We start from the raw sequence: 22,843 nt of genomic DNA, 5'->3' as shown, positions 1-22,843 counted from the left end.
TTGTAAGTGTTTTCTCAACATTGCATATCTAATCAACTACTTATGAAAACATTCCCCAACTTTTTTGTTGACTGCATCTCTTTGTCCTAATATATTTACTTGAAGTATCCCCTGAGATTTGAAGTTAATAAGTCAGGTCAATAATACAATTTAGTCATTAATAATAAATAAATATAATAATAATAATCTTTATAAAAGATGCAGCTCTCTGTGAACAAACACCTGAAATGTGCACACAGAATGCCGAAACAGACAACACGCCAGTGCCACATTGAGTTCTCTTTGAGCTTGAATAAAAAAACACACAAAATTATGTCAAAATTTCTGTTTTGTCGAATATCCTTGCTGTGAAAAAGGATGTGTGTCAGATCCGCCTCATATGCGTCTGGTCTTAAAGTGACACCTGCCTAAAAAACCTGCTGCTGTCTGTGTCATTGATGTAAATCAAAGAGAAAATGACTCACTTCTTTTGACTGAATAACTTTCGTAGTTTTAATAAGGATCAATCTACAGTATATTGAATTTATAATGTATGCAGTGAAGACTGCGCAGTGTTTGATTATTCAATTTCTGTACATTTACCTTTTAGACATACAGTACCTTTGTATAATATTTCTGGTCTATTTTGTATCCCCTTTAGCTTCAAGATCAGTCAATTCTTGAGCTTGTTTTAAATGAGTATCTGGGCACATCCACTGACAGGATCAAAATCCGAGATGGTTTTCGAGAGATGTTCGGAGACTTTATGTTCAACATTCCAGCTCGCAAAGTAGCGAATTTCCACAGAGGTGAGAGTTTGTTCAATGTGCTGAAGAAGTATGACTGTGTTAAATTTGTAGAATGCTGTTTGAGTGATACACAAAGATAATTATCAATTTCGTCTATTTCTAGATGCTGGTGCACCAGTATACGTGTATGAATTCCAGCATTCTCCCAGTACACTTCAAAAGAAAAGACCCAGTTTTGTTGGAAGTGACCATGCAGATGAAATTGCATTTGTTTTTGGTTTTTGCTTTGCAGATGGACTTTTAAAGCTGGAAGGTATACAACCCCAATAATATTAGAAAATATAACAAATAGATTTAGTGTTTTAGAAGTACAGTCACACTAGCAAACTTTCCCAAAATTTCACAGAAATAGGGTCCATTGTATATTGTCAGCAGTGTAGAGATGTATGAAGCACAGCTCACAGAGAAGTCACTTTCAGACCAAGCAGCTTTCAGATGGTCAACACAGTGAATTTGCTTTAACACGTTGTGAAATATGCGTGGGGCAAACTTTTGGCCTCACTCGAAATTTCCAATTAAGTGTATTATTGTTGAAATGACTGGATTTCAACTGTGAAAATTTGCTGAAAAACGTTAAACGTGACCATACCTTCAGATCTCAAACTTTAGTCTTGTTGATATCATTAACCACAAAATTTGTCAAAGTAAGGATTTAATAGGTAGTGACAATCAATACAGTGTCTCTCTTAGTTTTTCCTATTTTATGTCTTTCTTCCCCATTTTAATTCAGATCAACTCTCAGAAGATGAAAATGAACTTTGTAGAACTGTCATGGCTTACTGGGGCAACTTTGCTCGCACTGGGTAAGTGAGATATTGTCAAGTTAGACGCGTTCTTTGGTCAACATATTTTTTTTTATACCGGAACATCATTCCTTTCTAAGAAGTTTAGTCCTAACGCTAACCCCTAAAGCTTACCCTACCCATAACTTATCCCTAAAATAAGAGGGAAATGAAAGGTGAATAACACTGATGTAGAAGCACCTAACCCTGGTTGTAAGCCTAAACTTGACATAAACTGTAATCTTGGCCCTTAAATCTGATTTGTTGATTGATATGTTGTTCCAAGATCAACAAAGTTGTCTCAAAGTTGTTGCACTTGGTGAAATAAGATTCTGCAGACAAGACCAGTTGAATTTTTTTGGAGTGATAAAGACAAAAATGCCAGGGTGGTAGACGGATATCATGAATAAAAAGCTTCCTTTAAAGGATGAAATTATTGAAAACAATATCAAGTAGTTTGCTATGATTTTTGAAGCAGTTTGTTAAATTGTTATCAATATTTGAAACAAATCTAATGTCTGCCAAATCAAATCATGTGGTGCAACCAACATGCAGAAACATACACTTAAAACAGGAAGTGATATCATAATGAAGACCCCTGCCGCCCCTCGAGTCAATCAGTTAAGGTTGTAAAAAGTCATGTGATGCAGCTTCTGAAAAAAACAGGATATTTATGAATTAATACTATAAATACTGTGATAATTTAACATGACATTTGTTAAAAAAACTGTGTACAGTACGTTTCATTTGTTAAAGGTCCCGTATTATGCCCCTTTTCACGAGGTCTCTGACCTCTGACGAGGTCTCTAAGTCTCTGATGTCCCCAGAGTGTGTATGTGAAGTTTCAGCTCAAAATACCCAACAGATCATTTTTTACAGCACATTTAAATTGTAATTTTTTGGGGGCTCAGAAAAACGCGCTGTTTTAGTGTGTGCCCTTTAAATGCAAATAAGCTGCTGCTGCACGGCACAGGCGGCGAGCACACACAGTCTCTCAGGACAATTTCATCTCACGGAATGATGATAATATCAGAAACTCTCAGTAACGGTGTTCAGTTCGAGTCGGACAATAATGCCTACAGAGTCAGAGTGCTGTATAGAGATGAAACAGGTATAGTTTAGTAGTTTAATTACAGTTATTATAACGTATTTGTCATCTGCTTGTATGTATCCATTATTTATTAATAGCCTACAAGTCTGCTGTCTGAATGATGATCAAACATATACTGATGAGTTTAATAAAGTTTATTGTACATCACACAAAAGATGAAGCGTCAGTTTTACTTCAGAAAATCACCGTAAGAGCTGAGTAAACACAGTAAGTTATAAGAAGTGCACAAGTACATAAACGAATTTCGGTAGAGTTGAGGGAGCATTCCTGTGGGCGGAGGTTAGTCAAAAAACGGTTCTAGTGACGTCATTAAAGAAGAAAGTAGAGGGATGTAGTTCGATTTAGTCAGCTTCTGTTAAATAAAATATCTTGCTTGGCATTGAACTTTGAGCTTTATAATTTTACAGATATTATTTATACTCTAACAACAACACTACACACTAACTAAAGTTTGAAACATGGGATCACGAAGAACGGGACCTTTAACATCAGTTAATGCATTAGTTAACATTATTTATGAGCAATATATTTTTACTAAATTTATTAACCTTTGTTAATGTTAGATACTAAAAATACAATCGATCATTGTTTGTTCATGTTAGTTCACAGTTCCTTAACTAATGTTAACAGAGATAATTTTGACTTTAAAAATGCATTTGTAAATTGCATTGAAATATTAAATAAGATGAATAAATGCTTTATAAGTATTTCCAATTGTTAGTTAACCAATGCATTTACTAATGTTAACAAATGAATGCATTGAATTTTGACACAGCATTCACCTTGCCATAATCCACACAGAATCGGACCGAGCCGTCCATTTTAGGCACTAAAACTATTTAAATGAATGAGGTTCGTTCGACCAGACAGGGGCGAGAACACATCTGCAAATTCTGTTTGCAACCTCGGTACATCAGTGAGCTGCGAGGGCGAGAGGTGATCTTCTCCCAAGGCCAGAACGAGAGATTTGTTTTTACTGCTCACTTCTGAACTGAGATCTGGCTCCGCCTCGCTCCATTTTTTAAGGAGCTTGAGATAGTAAATTTGATGTGCCCCACTCCTATCCGTTCGCACGACCTCATGATTGAGATCTCCAACGCTTTGTGTGACGCGTCGTGATCACACTGTTAATTTGGAACTGGAAGTAGGGAGCAGTACAAGTACTTTATCTCCCGGTGTAAATTCGCATAGTCTAGTTCCCCTGTTGTATAGCCGGCTTTGTTTGTCCTGGACCTGTAACAAATTCTCCATAGAGAGCCGCCCCAAAGTGTGGAGTTTTGTTCTCAAGTCCAGGACATCCTGAATTTCATTTCTACTACCCGAAGGTCCGTCTTCCCAAGTCTCTCTCAGCACGTCTAACACCCCGTGGGGATGAACGTCCGTAGAGAAGCTCAAAGGGGGAAAACCCTGTGGAGGCTTGGGGGACCTCGTGCACAGCGAACAAGAGGGGTTCCAGCCATTTATCCCCATTTTTGGCGTCTTCATGAACAAACTTTCGAATCATAGTTTTTAATGTGCGATTAAATCGCTCCACCAGGCCGTCTGTTTGTGGATGATAGACGCTGGTGCGAATCAGTTTAATCCCACCCGGGAGATTAAATGAAACAGCACATCCGCTACACTTTTCGCGGAAATGCTGCCGAGCGCTACTGGGTATCGTGTTGCATAATCCACTAGGACTTATGCAAATTGATAACCACGTGCGGATTGTTCTAATGGCCCGATAAGGTCCATACCAATTCGATCGAAGGGGACCTGCATTGGAGGAAGAGGGTGCAAAGGCGCTTTTGGAGCGGCCGGTGAGTTCACCAACTGACATTCATGACAAGAAGCGCACCACCTTAGCGCAATCTCATGAATGCGCGGCCAGAAAAATCGGGTCATTAGACGATTAAGTGTTGCTGCTTGCCCCAAATGTCTGGCCATAGGGTTACAGTGAGCCGCCTGGAACAACTGAGTTGTATCTTGCTTTGTCTGAGTGTCTTGGGTCACTCGATACAACCTGTCCTTTAAAATAGCAAATACTGATAGAAGAGTGGTCGGGTTTTTGGAGAAGCTGCCCGTCGATAGACGATGAAGCTTTTAATCTTGAGACTGTTCCAAGGGAAAATCATCGCTTTCCATGAGGGTTCTTCTCTCAACAGCGCTCCATTCCCCTGGCTCAGTTTCCATTGGTCCTGGCTCAGCTTCCCCCACGACCACTAACTGCAACCTCCACTCTGTGCTTTTATGAAAAATATATTATGTATTTAAATTATAAGAAAAACATATTACTTTTTACTTGATGATTACAATACATGACATTTTTAGGGTCATTATATTCAAACTTTTGTTAAAGGTTTTATGAATTTTAGTAGTATTTTAAACTATATTTTAAAAAAACTTTTTCAGGTCTCCGAATGGTCCGGGCCTCACAAAGTGGCCTGAATATGGAGCTGAGGCTGAATATCTCGGCATTGGACTGGAACAGAAACCTGGCAAAAACATCAAAGGACAACACTTTACTTTCATGACTCAAAAACTTCCACAGATTATAAAAGAGTGGAATGAAGGCAAGTTATCAGTTTCAGAAATTAATTTTTTTTGTCATAAAACCATAATTTATTTGCTAAATGCAAGTCAAATTGGATCTTTTTTGCCTAATGCAAACTAAATTAAATCTTTATATTATATTATTATTGGTTTTCTTGACAGGACCTGTAGTGGAAACAAAATTAGGATCTTTAAGAGGTTCCTTCCTGACTGTGAAGGGCAAGGAAACTGTCATCAATAGCTATCTCGGAGTACCGTTTGCCAGGCCCCCAGTGGGGTCTCTGAGACTGTCTCGGCCCCAGCCTGCAGAGAAATGGCAAGGAGTGAGAGATGCAACCAAACAGCCACCAATGTGAGATGCCACACAACCATATTTAAATTCAAATGTGTTTAGACATTTCCAGTATCTAATGTACCGTTGATTCTTTAGGTGCATTCAGGACAGGCAAGCGAGTGTCCTTGAGATGGAGTTTCTCTCTATGGATGTGGAGATTCCTGAGGTCTCAGAGGACTGCTTGTATCTCAACATCTACACTCCAGTCAAACCTGGTGAAGAAGATGCCAAGTTGCCAGTAAGTTCAACAACAGCTTTTTGGGATTGAACGTCCTCATAGAAATTGGGTCGAGAATGTTTCCACGTGTTTTCTAGGTCATGGTTTGGATTCATGGTGGAGGACTTTCTGTTGGTTCAGCTTCAGTGTACGATGGCTCTGTTCTGTCAGCGTATCAGGATGTGGTCGTGGTGCTGATTCAGTACAGATTGGGACTGCTGGGATTCTTAAGGTTGGTGGATCTTTACTACAAGTAGGTACAAATTTAGTCTGTAATTGATAAATTAATCAAATCTGGATTACATTTTAATTATCAAATAGATTCTTTTAATGTTTTTTTAAATTTCAATAGCCGTTGTTGTTAATTTTGTTAATTGTTAATTTTTTTTGTAAATAATTTGTCATTTTCAAATGTGTAGTAGGTTGACTACAAAAAAATCTATTTTTTTATTCTTTGTAAAGTTATAGGTAATAGTAATTAAAATCAAATAAATAATAATAAAAAAAATCACATCAATACATTAGGGCTACAAAAGTTAATTTGTTCAATTTAAAGGGGGGGTGAAATGCTATTTCATGCATACTGAGTTTTTTACACTGATAAAGAGTTGGATTCCCATGCTAAACATGGACAAAGTTTCAAAAACTAAGTTGTACGTTTGAAGGAGTATTTTTGTTCCATTTTTTTTCCGGAAAGACTCGGTACAGTCTATCTTTCAATTAAAAATATAATAAAACAAAAGACTTTTTGGAGATATGAAGGATGCAATATTACTCTATAGGTACTCAAGATTAACAGGAGATTGTGTGAAAATGAGCATTTCACCCCCCCTTTAAGGATGAATTAAATGTTTAATGGCATTCAATTAATGCTTGTAACTTGGCATTAAAATTGATTTATGTTTTTGTGCAATGTACGTATTAGTGATGCTCCGAAATTTCTGAAACTGAAAAGATTTGGCCAAAATCATTGACAATTTCTCCACGAAACAGTGACAAATTTAATCAGTGAAAAAGTTCTGAAGGGCCAAAATGATTGACAGAATGTCATCATTATTTCATTTTGGCTTCAGTGTTTCATTAAAAAACCTCATCTTGGTGCAACACTAGTACACATGATTTAAGCCCTATTATGTGAATACATTTTTCTGTATTTAATCACAGATTCAGATAAAAGTTTCCTTTTCTTTTTGCAGCACAGGAGATGAACATGCGCCAGGAAACTATGGTCTTCTGGACCAGGTGGCTGCTCTTCAATGGGTTCAGGAGAACATCCACAGTTTCGGTGGAGATCCTGGATCAGTGACCATCTTTGGAGAGTCTGCTGGGGGAGTCAGTGTATCCACGCTGGTGTGCATCTTTATTTAGTAACTGTAGAAACAATTCTTCAGCTGTAATGATTGCACAATTATTTATATTGAATGATGGAGTCAATTTCTGTCATTATGTCTTTAAGATTCTTTCACCATTGGCTTCTGGACTGTTTCATCGAGCCATTGCAGAAAGCGGGACTGCCTATTGGCATGGTTTAGTGATGGCTAATCCTTTGCTGATAGCCCAGGTATCATTTCCTTTCATAACCTTCTTATATTTTCATCATTTTGTTATTTAAAAATCTTCTTAAGTCCTCATGTTGATGATCATTGCAGAATGCTGCCAAATCATGCAACTGTGACAGTAGCAGTTCATCAAAGATCGTTGACTGCATCATGGGCTGGTCTGAGGAGGAAGTTCTGGAATGTTCCAAAAAGGTGTGAGATATTTCATAAAAATAAGCCATTAAAGGGATAGTTCACCCATAAATGAAAATTACCCCATGATTTACTCACCCTCAAGCCATCCTAGATGTATATGACATTCTTCTTTCAGACTAATAATCTGAGTTATATTAAAGGGCACCTATTATGCCCCTTTTTACAAGATGTAATATTGGTCTTGGGTGTCCCCAGAATGCATTTGTGAAGTTTCAGCACGAAATAACCCACAGTTAATTTATTATAACCATTTGAAAATGTCATTTTTGGGGCCTGTTTTAAAAAGAGCTGTTTTGGTCTATACCACCTTAAAAGTAAATGAGCTGCATATCCCCGCCCTGCTGCTGGACCTAGATGATGAAGAGACTCCGGCACAGAATAAACACGAATGAGAATGGACTAAACGTCTCGGAATGGTTATTTGATACATTTATGTACTTACAAAGTTTTAATCGCGTCTCCTTTGCAATTATGGATGTGCAACATACACACACACACACACACACACACACACACACACACACACACACACACACACACACAAATACTGTGATAACGTTTGCTAAGTACAAACGATTTTTTTTTTTTTTTCTTTAGGGGAGGGAGATAGACGTTTATATAGCCTACTGTCTATGGAGATAGAGCAGACCTTAATTTATTTACATTTGTAATTGCTGCAAAAAAAATGATTGCCTACGTGACATAAAACTGTCTGATGTTGTTTGTTGAGACATCCTATGACGACGACAATAAATAGCTTTAAGTCAAGTCAAGTCAAGTCAACTTTATTTATATAGCGCTTTTCACAATACAGATTGTATCAAAGCAGCTTCACAGTATTAAATAAAATAGTACTTCAGTGTTTGTTTCTGGTGTACAACATCCACGTTTGGTAATGCTGATCAATAGCACTGTTGAATCGATTAATCAAATTAAGTATCCCCAACTGAGCAAGCCAAAGGCAACAGTGGCAAGGAACCGAAAAACTCCATCAGGTGACCTAATGGAGAAAAAAAAACCTTGGGAGAACCCAGGCTCAGTCGGGGGCCAGTTCTCCTCTGGCGTTTATGAAGTAGAGACCGGATTTAACTGTAAGATTAAAATATTATATGAATGCCTGGCTGAAGAGATGCGTCTTTAATCTAGTTTTAAACTGGGAGAGCGAGTCTGAGCAACGAACAGTATCAGGAAGACTATTCCAGAGTTTTGGAGCTAAATGTGAAAATGATCTCCCTCCTTTGGTGGATCTGGATATCCTAGGTATGACCAAAAGCCTCGAATTTAGTGATCTTAAAGAGCGCGATGGATTATAGGGCGATAGAAGATCCGTTAAATAAACTGGAGCTAAGCCGTTTAGGGCTTTATAAGTCAGTAGCAATACCTTGTAATTAATACGGAACTTTATAGGTAACCAATGTAGTGATGATAAAATTGGTGTTATATGGTCAAATTTTCTTGATCTAGTAAGAACTCTAGCGGCGGCATTTTGGACTAACTGTAGCTTGTTTATTGAGGATGCAGGACAACCAGCTAATAAAGCATTACAGTAATCTAGTCTCGAGGTCATAAATGCATGAACTAACTTTTCTGCATCAGAAACTGATAGCATATTACGTAGCTTAGCAATGTTTCTAAGGTGGAAAAAGGCTGTTCTTGTAACATATGAAATATGATTTTCAAAAGACAAGTTGCGGTCTAATATAACACCCAGGTCTTTTACTGTAGAGGATAAAGTAACAGGACACCCTACTATGTTAAAGTTGTATTGTGAGAGGTTTTGTGGGCGGTTTTTTGAACCGATAAGTATAACCTCTGTCTTATCAGGATTTAATAAAAGAAAATTGTGCGTCATCCAATCTTTTATATCTTTAACACACTCTGTCAATTTGGATAATTTAGCGTTTTCATCCGGCCGTGATGAAATATATAGTTGAGTGTCATCAGCATAACAATGGAAACTAATTCCATATTTCCTTATAATATTTCCAAGTGGCAGCATATATATTGAGAATAATAGAGGGCCTAACACAGATCCTTGCGGCACTCCATAGTTTACTGAAGTTATGATCGATTTTTCTCCATTTAAATAGACAAAATGGTAGCGGTCTGATAAGTATGATCTGAACCAGCTTAATGCTTGTCCTTGAACACCAGTATAATTTTGTAGTCGATCTAAGAGTATTATCGCGAACTGTAGGCAACGATCCACACTTGAGGATTAACTTTGACCCTCGTTCACTAAACAGTCAGTCAGAACATGATTCTCGTATTTAGGAAGTTTAAGTGGTGCCTTTTCTTCATAAATAAAATCCATCCGCTGCGTTTTCAGTGGCTCTGATGTCAGTGAAGACTAGTATGTCCATTCTTACATCCCACAACAGAACACCTACACTTCTTATGAGACATTACACAACGGCTGTCGTTGAAACAATGGCGATGGTGTACACAGATCACCGAGGGCGGGGTCTATGCCAAAACCAGAAGTCAATCAAATCACGTAGGTTGGGCTTAGCTCAATTCTACATCACAGTGAGGGAAATCTTAGAACAGGGCGTTCTGAGACAGTGCTTGTGATTTATTGAGATAGTAAAAAAACTACTGGGTGGATTTTTATCATTCTAGGGTGGTTTTGCTCACACACTGCCAACACACATTTATGTTCAAACACCATGTAAAAGTGAATTTTGCATAATAGGTGCCCTTTAAAGAGCCCCTATTATGCTATTTTAAAGTTTCCTAATGTTGTTTTGGAGTCTCCTACAACAGGTTTACATGCATCAAAAGTAAAAAAAAAATGTTAATTTTCTCATAATATACATTTGTACATCACCACATTTTTCAACGATTCTCAAACGACTCGTCAGATGAACCGGTCTCTCTAAATCCCTCTTTCCGTGAGCTACTCTGCTCTGATTGGCCTGGCAGCTGTTGTCTGTTGTGATTGGTCTACCGCATACAGCGCGCGTGTCGAAAACAAAAACGCTCATTGCCATAACTGAACATAATTAGTTATTAAACCCAAACCTCCATCGCAAGGGCGATTATTTCATCAACAAACCGATTATTTTACTTGTTTATTTACCGAGTATTTTTCAAATTTATTGCGGTGAACATGTGGAAACTGTATCAATAACAGTGCATACATTAGCCGAGGTCTAGCGTAAATGACTGATGTAACAAAAGTTGGTAAAACAAATCATTCTCCATGCTTAATCTTTTCTCGAAGTAGTGTGAACGACAGACAATCTGCATTAATAGACACAGTTTTAGGTACTAGTGGCCCACAAACTGATTAGCTGAAGTATTTCAGTAAGAGTATTTTGTATTTTGAACACTGGTAGAAAATATATACATCAATAATTAGTCATACTTACAGGTTGTGATTCTGAGGAGCAAGTTAGTCCAAATTAACTGGGTACTGACCCGTCTTTCAAGAGCAATATGCTAATGTTTCATCTTGATGTCACAACGAAACGGCTTAGGACTCGTTTGAAAAACGATTCATTTAATTGACTCAGAGTTGACTCTTACTTTTGAGAGACAATAACTTTATATACGATGCACTTTCAGATTTAAAACTTTGCAGGATGTTTTCAATCACTTAGAGCCATGTTACACTACATGAAAGGTCATTTTCAAAAATCCATAATAGGGGCACTTTAAAAAATGTCCTGGCTCTTCCAAGCTTTATAATGGCAGTGAATGGCCGTATATTTTTTTAAGTCCATAAAAGTGCATCCATCCATCATAAAGTGCTTCACACGGCTCTGGGGGGTTAATAAAAGCCTTCTGAAGCGAAGCGATGCGTTTGTGTAAGAAAAATATCCATATTTAAAACTTTATCGGCTAAAATATCTAGCTTCCGGCAGACGGCCGTATGCATCGGTTTACGGAGAACACTTAACAGTAACACTTGACCCAACACACAGCGCAATGGCGAACGCGGAAGCGTAGAGGATAGAGCAAAACAAAATCCTGGTCACGAATTAGAAGTCTAAAAAGAGAAATGTCGGAGGAGTTTGTTGCCCAGCTCTGTTTGTTTGAAACGTGTGAGGCGTCAAAGCTTACAATACTCCTACATCCTACGTTGTCAAGTGTTACTCTTTTCGTGTAAGTCGACTTGCGTATGGCCGTCTGCCGGAAGCTTGTTATTTTAGTCGATAAAGTTTTAAATATGGATATTTTTCTTACACGAACGCATCGCTTCACTTCAGAAGGCCTTCATTAACCCCCCGGAGCAGTGTGGAGTACTTTAATCATGGATGGATGCACTTTTATGAACTATATGGCCAGTCACTATAATTATAAAGCTTGGAAGAGCAAGGACATTTTTTAATATAACTACGATTGCATTCATCTGAAAGAAGAATGTCATATACACCTAGGATGACTTGAGGGTGAGTAAATCATGGGCTAATTTCATTTTTGGGTGAACTATCCCTTTAAGAAAAATGTTTTTGAAATCATTCGGTGTAAAGCAGAAAGATCCCTTGTGAAAAAGATTGTCAGTTATGAGACAGACACTTAATTGCATGTTATTTACCATTGAATTAAAGTATTAAGTAAAAAAGTAAAAAGTATTAGTTTAAATTTATATTTAATGCAGTTTGTTGAACTAAAGAGTGATTTAGTTTAAATACATCTTTATATCCAATTTCATGATTCTATTGACTTTAACATATGGTTTGAAGTGTATTGCCAAATGTACTGACAACTAATTATGATAAACTGAAATATATACTCAAACTATAAACTGAAACTGTGTTCATAGTTCGAGATGATGCACTTCAGTGTTGCTGTGGATTCTAATTTCCTTCCCAAGCCTGTAGAGGAGATCATTCGGAAACAAGAGTTCAGTAAAGTTCCTCTCATCACTGGTATTACTAATGATGAGTTTGGCTATTTACTGCCCACAGTGAGTAAATATTACATTTATTATTATATTCAATATCACACTCCAAATAGCTATTATTTCAATAAAGAAATCAACAGAAAATGCATTAGTATCCACAATATATATATATTTACATCAAAAATGAAACAAAAAGTGTTATTCAAAGGCTGAAATTTTTAAGTATTTTTTAGACTGGGATAGTTCAGGTTATATCAGTTGGAATAAATGTTGATATTAAGGTAAAATGCCTTTTTTAACCCTAAAGTTCCCCTATTATGCTACTGTATTTTTGTTTTAAAGGTCTTTAAAAATATAACATTTATTCACAAATTCAAGCTAATCAAAACGCTTGTTGAAAATAAAAGGAATCAACTGTATGAAATCAACACACACAAATATCTCAGACGCATTTATAATATATTCATATTTTAGGTTTTATTTTTTTATTCATAAAGTTGAATGTTATTTCACCTTAGTATTTTTTCGGTCCTGGATGGATTGATGGAATAGATAAAGAGCAAGCCACAAAAGCCTTGACCCTGAATTACCCTGACGTAAGTTGCACATTTACATTATATAATATTACGCTTTCAGTTCATTTTTTTCAAATCTTTTATCTTTGAATTCTGTGCTTTGAACTCAATTTCCTTTAGCCCAGGGATCGATGGATAATTGACCTGGTGGCAAATGAGTACCTGGGGGACATAAACGACCCCATTCAAATCAGAGACATTTATAGAGAGATGATGGGGGATGTGCTTTTTAATATCCCCGCCCTCAAACTGGCAAAATACCACAGCGGTGAGAAGCAATCATTTACTGATTCATTCATATTTAACTTGCAACTATGTAAACACTGTATATAGTAAAAGGGTTTCATCATATTTGCAGAGTAATTTAAGTCTTTTCCTGCCAGCTTTATTTTTTTGTTTTGTTTTTTAGTGGCCAGACACCATTTTGGTTGCATTTTTGATAATTTTCACAAAATTTTCATGGCCTCCAGAATGTTTAGTTGTATAAATATATTTGACATGATGTCCAAAAAAAGAACAAAACCTCTGCTTTAAAAAACTAATTCTAGCTTTATGCATTATGTTTTTATCAACACTTGAATGTGGTTAATTTTCATACAAAAAGCAACATTATGAACAAAAATCGCATTTACGTCAAGATCAGATTCAACGATGATCAAAACAGCAACATTTCACTCAGTAACATTAGGCAGTTTTGATTTATATGCTGTGTAGCCCTCAAACCGTATTCACTTTATAGCCCTTAATTCTGTAATTGTGGACAAATGTGGGCACAGAGGACTCAGATGTGATCCTATTTTTTATTTATTATAAATGTTATATCACTGTCTTCGATAAAATTTTGTCCATCCATTTATGGTGTGTTTTTTTTATTTTGGGGGTATTTTTGAATTTATTTACTTCAAAAAGTACCATATTTTCTATGTAAATTATACTTATTTTTTTGAGTGTGAGTTTTTGCCATGATGAGAATGTTGTACAGGATCAGCCCTTCATTTGTGTGTATGTTAGATATGCATTGTATTGGATCTATTGATTTATTTAAAAAAAAAAAAAACAAGAAGAATGCTCTAAATTAGTTTTTGCTCTAAATTACATTACTTTCACTTTCACTGTTACTTTCACTTTCACTTTCACTTTTTCCCATTCATTTCTATGGGTGCCCATTTTTGACCCAAATACAAGATTAAGGATTTTTTTTTTCACCCACTTAACATTGTAGAATTGAGTCAAAAAAATTGTGTGTTTAGGAGGCAAACTTAGGAAAAGTGGCCAAGTCTTGTACCGCTCAGATCAAGGGAAGTTTTTTTTAAAAATAAATCAAAATTATTTTGCCCACATTTGTCCAGAATACGGTTTTAGGGTTAATGTTTGATGATCACGTTATTTTCACATGTGCATAAGACATTTTCTGTCACTTGTTTCTGCTGCTTCTTCACCTGTGTTTTGATCAGGAGATTCTGTACTTTTTCAGAAGAAATGTCATAGCGCCCCCGACCGTATAAAAGTGAAAACACAGAAAGCCGGAAATTTCCGTCAATGGTGGGAAAGTGTTGTCATAAATGACGGAAAATTATGTTAATGTCAATGAAAAAGTTAGTTCCCTTTCAAGGGAACTCGAGCTGCGTCGAGATGCTGTGGGAACGCCTCTATGTGATTCGTCGTGAAGCACCTACATGATACACTGCCGATTTTGCAGGTTTTCCTACTTACAATGCATGTAGAGGTCTGTAATTTTTATCATAGGTACACTTCCAACTGTGCATGAATACACACGAAGAATACACGGTATAAATTTAAATAAAACTCGCGTGCAAATTAATTAATGTAATGCGGAACTACTGTTAGATACGCGGTTGCTTTAGGATTGAAATCACCTTTATTTACAACATAGGTAAAACCAGTCTGTGTTACCACTAACAATCTGCATTACAAAATCTCAATTATGAAAAACACACAAAAAAATAAAATACATAAATAAATAAAAATAAAGATAAAAAAGACAACAAAAAGACTTAAAAAGTCAACATTAAATCATCATTTTCATTGACTGTGCATAACAATCCATTTACTGTATGGCCCAAGTATTCACAAACACTGGTAAGCACCCAACCAATTTATAGTAGGCACATTCTATCCTAAGCCTTGATGCTACCAAACCCTTGAACATCATCAAAGGATCTAAAGTATCTTTGCCAAGCATCTTATTTTTCCTTGTTTTCCAAATAGTGAGTTTGGCAGTTCCAAACACAAAATTTAGTAAAACCAACACGTTTACGACTAGCGAAATACTTTGGCCCAAAAATAAACAATTGAGGAGATAAATCTTCACCTAAAGATGATACCCATTGAGATAAAAAGGAGAATAAATTACCCAACCATACACATTGCACAAAGAGATGAAAAATAGTTTCGTTTTCAGAACAAAATAAACAACCCACCTCTACTTTTGGATTGAGGTGCACCACATGTCTGTTCGTAGCTACTGCACTGTGTACAATCCTCCATTGTAAATCACCCGTCCGTTTATCAATGGGGCGTTTATACAGTGACCGCCAGCTACCTTTGGGGGAGATATCTACTCCAAAAAAATCAGTCCATTTAGATGACTTTACTCCGGAGAGAAGACTTTCACACAAGTCACATACAGAGCTTTTTTCCCAAACAGACTCAAAAGTATCCAGCTGAGGAGTTTTGAAAGACAATATGAGATTTTCCTCCTCATGCCATCCCCTTACGTTAGCAGCTATCATCAAGGATGGAAAATCATAGACAAGTCTAGCCATCCACTCTTTGATATGGTTATAGTTGTTGATAAAAAGTATCTGATCATAGTTCAGTTCTCCAAGTACTTCATCAGTAACTTGTTTCAAAAATCGAACAGATTTTATCCCTGTTCTCTCACTCAGGATCCCCGAACTGATACTTAAAATGTGTCCAAGTTTTACACATCCAACAGCTATCAGCCATGATGACAAATTAACAGAGCTCAGGTGTCTAGAAGGTAAAAAGGGGTTCTGGAACAATGGCTCTTCCATCAGCTAAAAACCCGCATGTATTCCAGCAGGTCTTGAGACAGAGAAAACTTTCCATGCTTCCATCACAGATCTGTAGAAGGGAGTCAAATCTGTAAGAGTTGATTCATTCAAATTCAATAAAAAGAGATGTTTGTCAAGTCCCATGTTGCCTGCTTTCCTCAAGAGTGCAACTGCAGTGTTAGACCAAGCAATGTCACCATAATACAGCAGTCTCTGAGCAGCTTGCAGACGAAAGGCCATGAGTCTTGATCTGATGTCCACAAGACAAGGGTGGTGTGGCGCAATGGATAAGACACATGCCTTTGGTGTGAGAGACCCGGGTTCGAATCCACTGTGAGACACCAATGTGTCCCTGAGCAAGATACTTAACCCCTAGTTGCACCAGAGGCGTGCGACCTCTGACATATATAGCAATTGTAAGTCGCTTTGGATAAAAGCGTCAGCTAAATGAATAAATGTAAATGTAAGACCTTGCCCCCCTTCTTGCACTGGCAAAAAAAGTACAGCTGATCGGACCCTGACCAAATAAAATTCACCAGCATCCCTTGAATGTCTTGAACTAGTCCAACGAGAGGCTGTAACACAATAAATGTATGCCACAACGCAGAAGCGACCAAGTTATTGGCAACTAGAACTCTCCCCCTATAGGATAGCTGGGGTAGCAACCAGTTCCATCTAGACAATCGGGTGCACACTCTCTCCAAAACTCCCTCCCAGTTTTTCTTCTGGAACTCTTCAGGGCCCGGTTTCCCGATAACGCTCACTCTTAGCCTGCTAAGAAGACTCGAAAGATATATCTTACCAAATTTGTTTATTTTCCTAAGTGTGTTCCCCGAACTATACCTTAGAAAGCTGCTTAAGATATACCTTCTTAAGTGCGACGTGACCCGGCGCTGTCCGTGGCCATGGTGCTGAATTGTTTGAAATTGATGGCTCGACAATCAATTATTCTCTCGTGCAGGGGCTGTTTATGTGAAAAAGCTGTCATCTTTATAAAAGAAGCACTTCAGAAATAGTTGAAATTGCAATTTATTATGATTATTGGATATTATAAAAAATAATCCAAACTATAATAGCCTATAATAGCCTAGCCTACATATTTTAAAATTGTAACATATAGCCTATTGCTGCCACAATAACCTTTTCAAAAATTTACGTGCCGCCTTTTCTTTCCCATTTTTGTTCGCTGAGGTGGAGCTGCGATGAAATATTGTTCTTGTGTAAATACTTTCCAGCATTCCAGTAATAAAAGTTTACATCTTACGTACGGTGCTCGGCAGTGATCAAAAAGGATTCAAACCGTGAATTTTGAATCTCTTGTAAACTCGGAGATTTGGATTCAGACGGCAATTAAATTACCACACGACCTGTTTGTCAAAAAACAGAAGGTACTAATTTGGCCAGGGATTTTTACGCGGATTGGGTGAGAAAAACACTGATATTATGGATTCGGACGGCACTAAAATCACCGACTTACCCCTGTAAATGTGTAAAATACCGGACGAGCCCATGAGAAACAATATTAGCGTCCGAATAGGACTTAACTGACAGTAGCCTATGCTTTCACTGGCCTTTAAAAGAGCGTTTTAATTCAATTAATAATATTGTATAATAATATAATTAAAAATCTAACAACAATCAGTGTAATGACAATATTCTTTGCATGAAAACACTTGAATTAGCCTAATTTAATACTGTCTGGGTGTATTAAAACTTCAGAATTATATTCATTTAGACCTGCAACAACGCTAAGAGAGAGCTACGAATGGTCCAGACCAACCTTACGAAAGTGTGACTTACAGAAGATATACTTAGCGTCCGAACGTTTCGGGAACCGTCCCATAAGGTTAAGAGAGAGGTTAAGCAATAGGTTAAGAACTACTTAGAGATAAGAACGCTTTGGGAAACCGGGCCCTGATCAGGGGCGTCATGCAAGCCAAAATTCTGGGGGAAGGCACAATCTTAAACGTTGCAATTGTTTTCTGACGGGTGATATGGACCATGTTAGGAGGGGTCAGGGGGTTTCTCCCCCTGAAAATATTTAAATTCTGGCTGCTAAACATACCATTTCAATGCAGTTTGGGAGGGACAGAAATACCTTAACGGAGCTAGCAGCAACCCTCCTCTATCTGAGGACTAAGTTAAAGTATCTATTTTGTAAGTTTATGTAAAAGACAGGTTGATGAAAGAACTGTTAAGCTCAAATTCAAAAGCTTTTGAACCAGCTGGAGACTTTGACACAAGACAAAACATGTTTCAAAACCGATCAGATAACGTTACTATGGCTTTGTAAGGCAGTAACGTTAGCCAACTAGTTCGGTTAGACTAGGCTAGCTATCGATAACGTTACTCTGACACAACTTAAGTTAATGCTCTGAATTCGCAGCTAATATCAAATCCATAACTTTTTGATCAAGTTAAAATTTCCAGGTCAACCACAAATAATCCCACTACCTTTTAATATCATCCGATAACTAATTCAATGCTGATTTGTTGCTTTGCCCACTTACCACTTCAAGACCATCTGTAAAACATTGCCAGCTCAACGTGCGAGACGAGTTAGTTGCTTGAACATACACAGCAAAGATTCAGATTTGATATACACAGACACCATATTAGGAAAAAGGGGCGGGCTGATGCTGACCGATTTATTACACATCCAGAAGAATACATTTGAGTCGTTATATGCTCTGGTATATTATGGAGCATAATAGGAATAAAGTTGTGACAAAAAAATTATCAGGGAGGAAAAATCTGAGGGGGCACGTGCCCCCTCACTTTGAATGGGCATGACGCCACTGCTTCTGATCCCAAAAACACACCAAGTAATTTCAGCCCTTTTCTATTCCAGGTTAAACTACCTGGTAGTTGTGGGAGATTTTCTAAATTTCTTTGACCTGACCAGAAAGCTTCAGTCTTATCCCAGTTTACTTTAGCTGATGATGCCCCTTCATACAGCTCAAGTGCTCTAGACAAAGCTTTTATATCATTATCGTCATTGACAAACACTGTAACATCATCAGCGTAAGCAGTAATTGTAGTTCTTAAATGTTGAGGCATTGTAGGTATTGATAAACCATTTAAAGTTTTTCTTATATTGGAAAGTAAGGGCTCAATAGCAATACTATACAATTGTCCTGATAGAGGACAACCTTGTCTTATTCCCCTTGAAACCACAATAGGCCGACTTAGGCCACCCCCCACCTTGACCATACAAGAAGCTCCAGTGTACAACAAACGTATCCATTTGATAAAATCCTGACCAAACCCGAATGCAGCAAGTAGATTAAAAAGATAGTTATGATCAACGCGATCAAACGCCTTTTCTTGGTCTTAAGCAATTAATCCAACCTCTGCATTAAACATTTTACAGATATCCAAGGTATCCCTCACTAAAAAAAGATTATCCATTATAGATCTTTTCGGAATGCAATAGGTTTGGTCTTGATGAATTATCAAATGTAAAAACTTCTTAAAGGAGAACTCCGGTCAATTTTAACATTGAGCTCATTTTATTGTACATTTGGAGTGCTGTCAATACAGAGAACAACGACAAAAATCGGTGTTGCCTACACCGAGTTATTCTATTTTTAAAATTTGCACCCTGTTGACTTCAATGGGGCAAGTACTAAACCTGCTTTTAGCCTCTTAACATCCTTGATGTGTCATTACAAGTGCACAGAAAATGTGAGTGATTCCTTCTGAGTGAACACGAGTGGATCTGACTGCAGTAGATGTAAAAGATATGTATAAAAATGATGTTATTTAAGCCAGCGCAAATACCTGTTTACATCCTGTTTTTCGGTTGAAGTCCAAAGTAGTCGATTGCCGAGTTCACGCACGTGATCATAGGTAACTAAACCTATGCGCGTGAACTCGGCAATCGACTAATATGCAGTGTACTGTTGACAGGATAGTTTTATTTGAGTTTTCCCAACCTCCCACCATTGTTTTAAATTTTCTAAATCATTTTCTTCCCCTTCCAATGATTAAAAAAACACACAAAATGTTCGGAAAATAAAGCATCCTGTAACAGTTTAGCATTAAAATGCCAATAAGAAGATTTTCATGGAAATTGTGCCATGTTTACTGAAATATATACCAGATGGTGATCAGAAAAACCTACAGGAGTAATAAAACAATCAATAATCCTGTTATTTAAATTTTTTGAAACATAAATTCTGTCTAAGCGAGCAGCACTTACTCTGTTGTCAGAAATTTTAACCCATGTATATTGTTTATCTACAGGATGCTTAAAGGGGGGGTGAAATTCTCATTTTCACTCAATCTCCTGTTAATCTTGAGTACCTATAGAGTAATATTGCATCCTTCATATCTCCAAAAAGACATTGACTTCCCAAAAGCCGGGCAGGGCGCTTTGATGGCGAACTGCTTTCACTCTCTTGCTCTGGTTTACGAGTGCGCGCGCGCCTGCGATCTTACCGGAGAAGTGCCCTTAGGACCCATATAAGGAAATTCCGCTCTATCTTACATAAGACAGAGCCATACTTGAAAAAAACTTTCCGAAACTTGTGACAAACCGGAAGGAGTATTTTTGGAACAAAAATACCCCTTCAAACGTTCAACTTGTCCATGTTTAGCATGGGAATCCAACTCTTTACCAGTGTAAAAAACTCAGTATGCATGAAATAGCATTTCACCCCCCCTTTAATTCTCCACATATCTAAAAGTTTGGCCTCTTTCACCAATCTTGACAAATAGTTGGATGAAAGCATGTGAGGCTCTTCATTATTACGGTCAACATTAAAACATTCTGTACAATTCCAATCCCCACCAATGATGATGTCTCCATCACTAAAATCCTGTTTTAAGACATTAGTTAGCATTCTAAACAACTGTAATCGCTCATTTCCCACATTTGGTGCATAAACATTTATAAAATAAATTGTCATCCCTTCAATAATAGTTTTGACAAGAACCAGGCGACCTTTTTCAAATTCCTCTGTTTTTTCAATGCTAACTTTTATATCTGGAGAAAAAAGAAAAGCAATTCCAGCGCTCAGATTTGTACCATGGCTAAGTACATGTTGACCTTTCCACCACATTCCCCACTCTACTTCGTTATCCATATCGCTGTGTTTCTTGCAGTAAAATGACATGTAACTTTTTATTTTTCATGATTTCAGACACCAAACCTCATTTATGACTATCCCTCCCTCCATTAATATTTAATGAACCCACCCTTAAAAGATCCATGTGTAAGTTTAGGGAGGAGAGAAAAAAGACAACGGCAGAAGAAACCAGAAGAAATAAAGAGAAGAACACCGCGTGATGCATGGCTAATCGAAACATTTTTGTCAGATGCATCATCATCTACTGCACTACCATCATTACTCAAACACAACTCTCTCTTTCTTACAGCCGACCCAACAGACTCACACCTGCTTGGCCCTGCAATTTCCACACCATCATCTTGCTGCTCATCAGCATTGATATTTTGAACAGTATTTGCAGTATTTTCATTTTGCTGACATTCATACACATTAGTATTAGTCACAGCATTATCATGTACTTCAATAGCGGATCTTTTTATGCCCTAAATCGCCGCAATCGAAGCACCTTAAGCTACCAGTGCTTGCGTACACCATATACGTTTTGGCTTGGAATGAAACATCCAGCGTGTTTTCAGGGGGAGTCTAAAAACATAAACACCTGTCTTCTAAAAGATGTGACGTGTTTCAAAGACAGGTGTTTGCAGCCTAAGGCCGCGCTCACATATCGCGCATAAAAACGCGTCGAAAACGCTAGGCGCGCCGCGTTCTCCTTTTTCCAAAGCGCTCGGGTGGTTGCGCTCCGGAGGCGTCTGTCGTTGCTAAGATTGGTTCTTGTCACGTGACCTGCGGTGCGCTTGCGGCATTCTGAAAAGTTGAGATGTTTTTATCTCGATGCGGCGCGGACGCGCTTGGAAAAAACGAGCGCGTCGCACCGCGACCGCGTCGCTTCCATTATGAGCGCGCATACCGCACGGCTACATTTGAAATAACGAACTTGCGCGCGCAAAAGACGCGATATGTGAGCAGGCCCTAACGTGACTGTTTTAAAACCACTGGCAAATTTGCCAAAACCTACAAATTCCTGTTCCAACGCTTCATCCGGAATGAAAGGTGGAACATTCGATACCGTAATTTTAATTGTCGGAGCGTATAACGGGGTAACCTGAACAAAGTTTTCATTTATAACGAGACCATTCTCGATTAAAGGGCACCTATTATGACTGTTTTCACAAGATGTAAAATAAGTCTCTGATGTCCCCAGAGTGAAGTTTTGGCTCAAAATACCCAAAAGATAATTTTTTACAGCATGTTTAAATTGTAATTTTTTGGGGCTCAGAAAAACGCGCTGTTTTAGTATGTGCCCTTTTAAATGCAAATTAACTGCTGCTGTCGGCCCAGGGGGCGGAGCCTCACGAGCTTGGCTTCAGTCAGGACAATCTCATCTGATAATATCAGAACAGAAACTCTCAGTTGTGTTTATTTCAACTCGGAGTCGGACAATAATGTCCACAGAGCCAGAGCATATATGCTGTATGGACATAGAACAGGTATAGTTTAATTATGGTTATAACTTATTTGCCATCTGCTTTTATCCACTAATACAAGCCTGCTGTAGCAAAACCCATCCGGATGATGACCAAAATATACTGACGAGTTCAGTGAAGTTTTACTCCAGAGAATCTCTGTAAGAGCTGAATAAACATAGTATAAGAAGTGCGCATTAAAGTCTTATCCATAAACTCTCTCTCTCTCCCTTTCATTATCATCAACATACACAGTGAAGTACACAAAACACTCGTTACAACTAACAGTAAACAACTATACACACCTTTTCAGTGGGTGCTT

At 37.7% G+C, this 22,843-nt stretch overlaps 2 protein-coding genes across 4 annotated transcripts in view; one reads left to right on the top strand and one right to left on the bottom strand.

The window, feature by feature from the left end:
* Positions 1-15,868, top strand: part of LOC308684608 (fatty acyl-CoA hydrolase precursor, medium chain-like) — a gene marked incomplete at both ends in the record, with an annotated part of 30,494 nt that extends 14,626 nt beyond the window's left edge. Inside the window, 13 exons of the mRNA XM_081355873.1 lie at positions 641-788; positions 892-1,041; positions 1,519-1,591; positions 5,073-5,233; positions 5,376-5,565; positions 5,644-5,785; positions 5,863-5,996; positions 6,961-7,114; positions 7,221-7,325; positions 7,414-7,515; positions 12,290-12,433; positions 13,066-13,213; positions 15,855-15,868. Of these exons, the coding sequence (XP_081211999.1) occupies positions 641-788; positions 892-1,041; positions 1,519-1,591; positions 5,073-5,233; positions 5,376-5,565; positions 5,644-5,785; positions 5,863-5,996; positions 6,961-7,114; positions 7,221-7,325; positions 7,414-7,515; positions 12,290-12,433; positions 13,066-13,213; positions 15,855-15,868 (1,665 nt within the window). The remainder of the gene's footprint in view (positions 1-640; positions 789-891; positions 1,042-1,518; positions 1,592-5,072; positions 5,234-5,375; positions 5,566-5,643; positions 5,786-5,862; positions 5,997-6,960; positions 7,115-7,220; positions 7,326-7,413; positions 7,516-12,289; positions 12,434-13,065; positions 13,214-15,854) is intronic.
* The window catches only part of fbxo31 (F-box protein 31), an 81,049-nt gene that overhangs the window by 41,513 nt on the left and 16,693 nt on the right, over positions 1-22,843 (bottom strand). The gene's annotated exons all lie outside the window — the stretch shown is intronic.

This window comes from Scardinius erythrophthalmus, assembly GCF_964197995.2.
Source record: "Scardinius erythrophthalmus genome assembly, chromosome: 24".
NCBI classification, from domain to species: domain Eukaryota; kingdom Metazoa; phylum Chordata; class Actinopteri; order Cypriniformes; family Leuciscidae; genus Scardinius; species Scardinius erythrophthalmus.
Note: the sequence above shows the minus strand (reverse complement) of the source record. Positions and strands in the feature narration are given on the sequence as shown.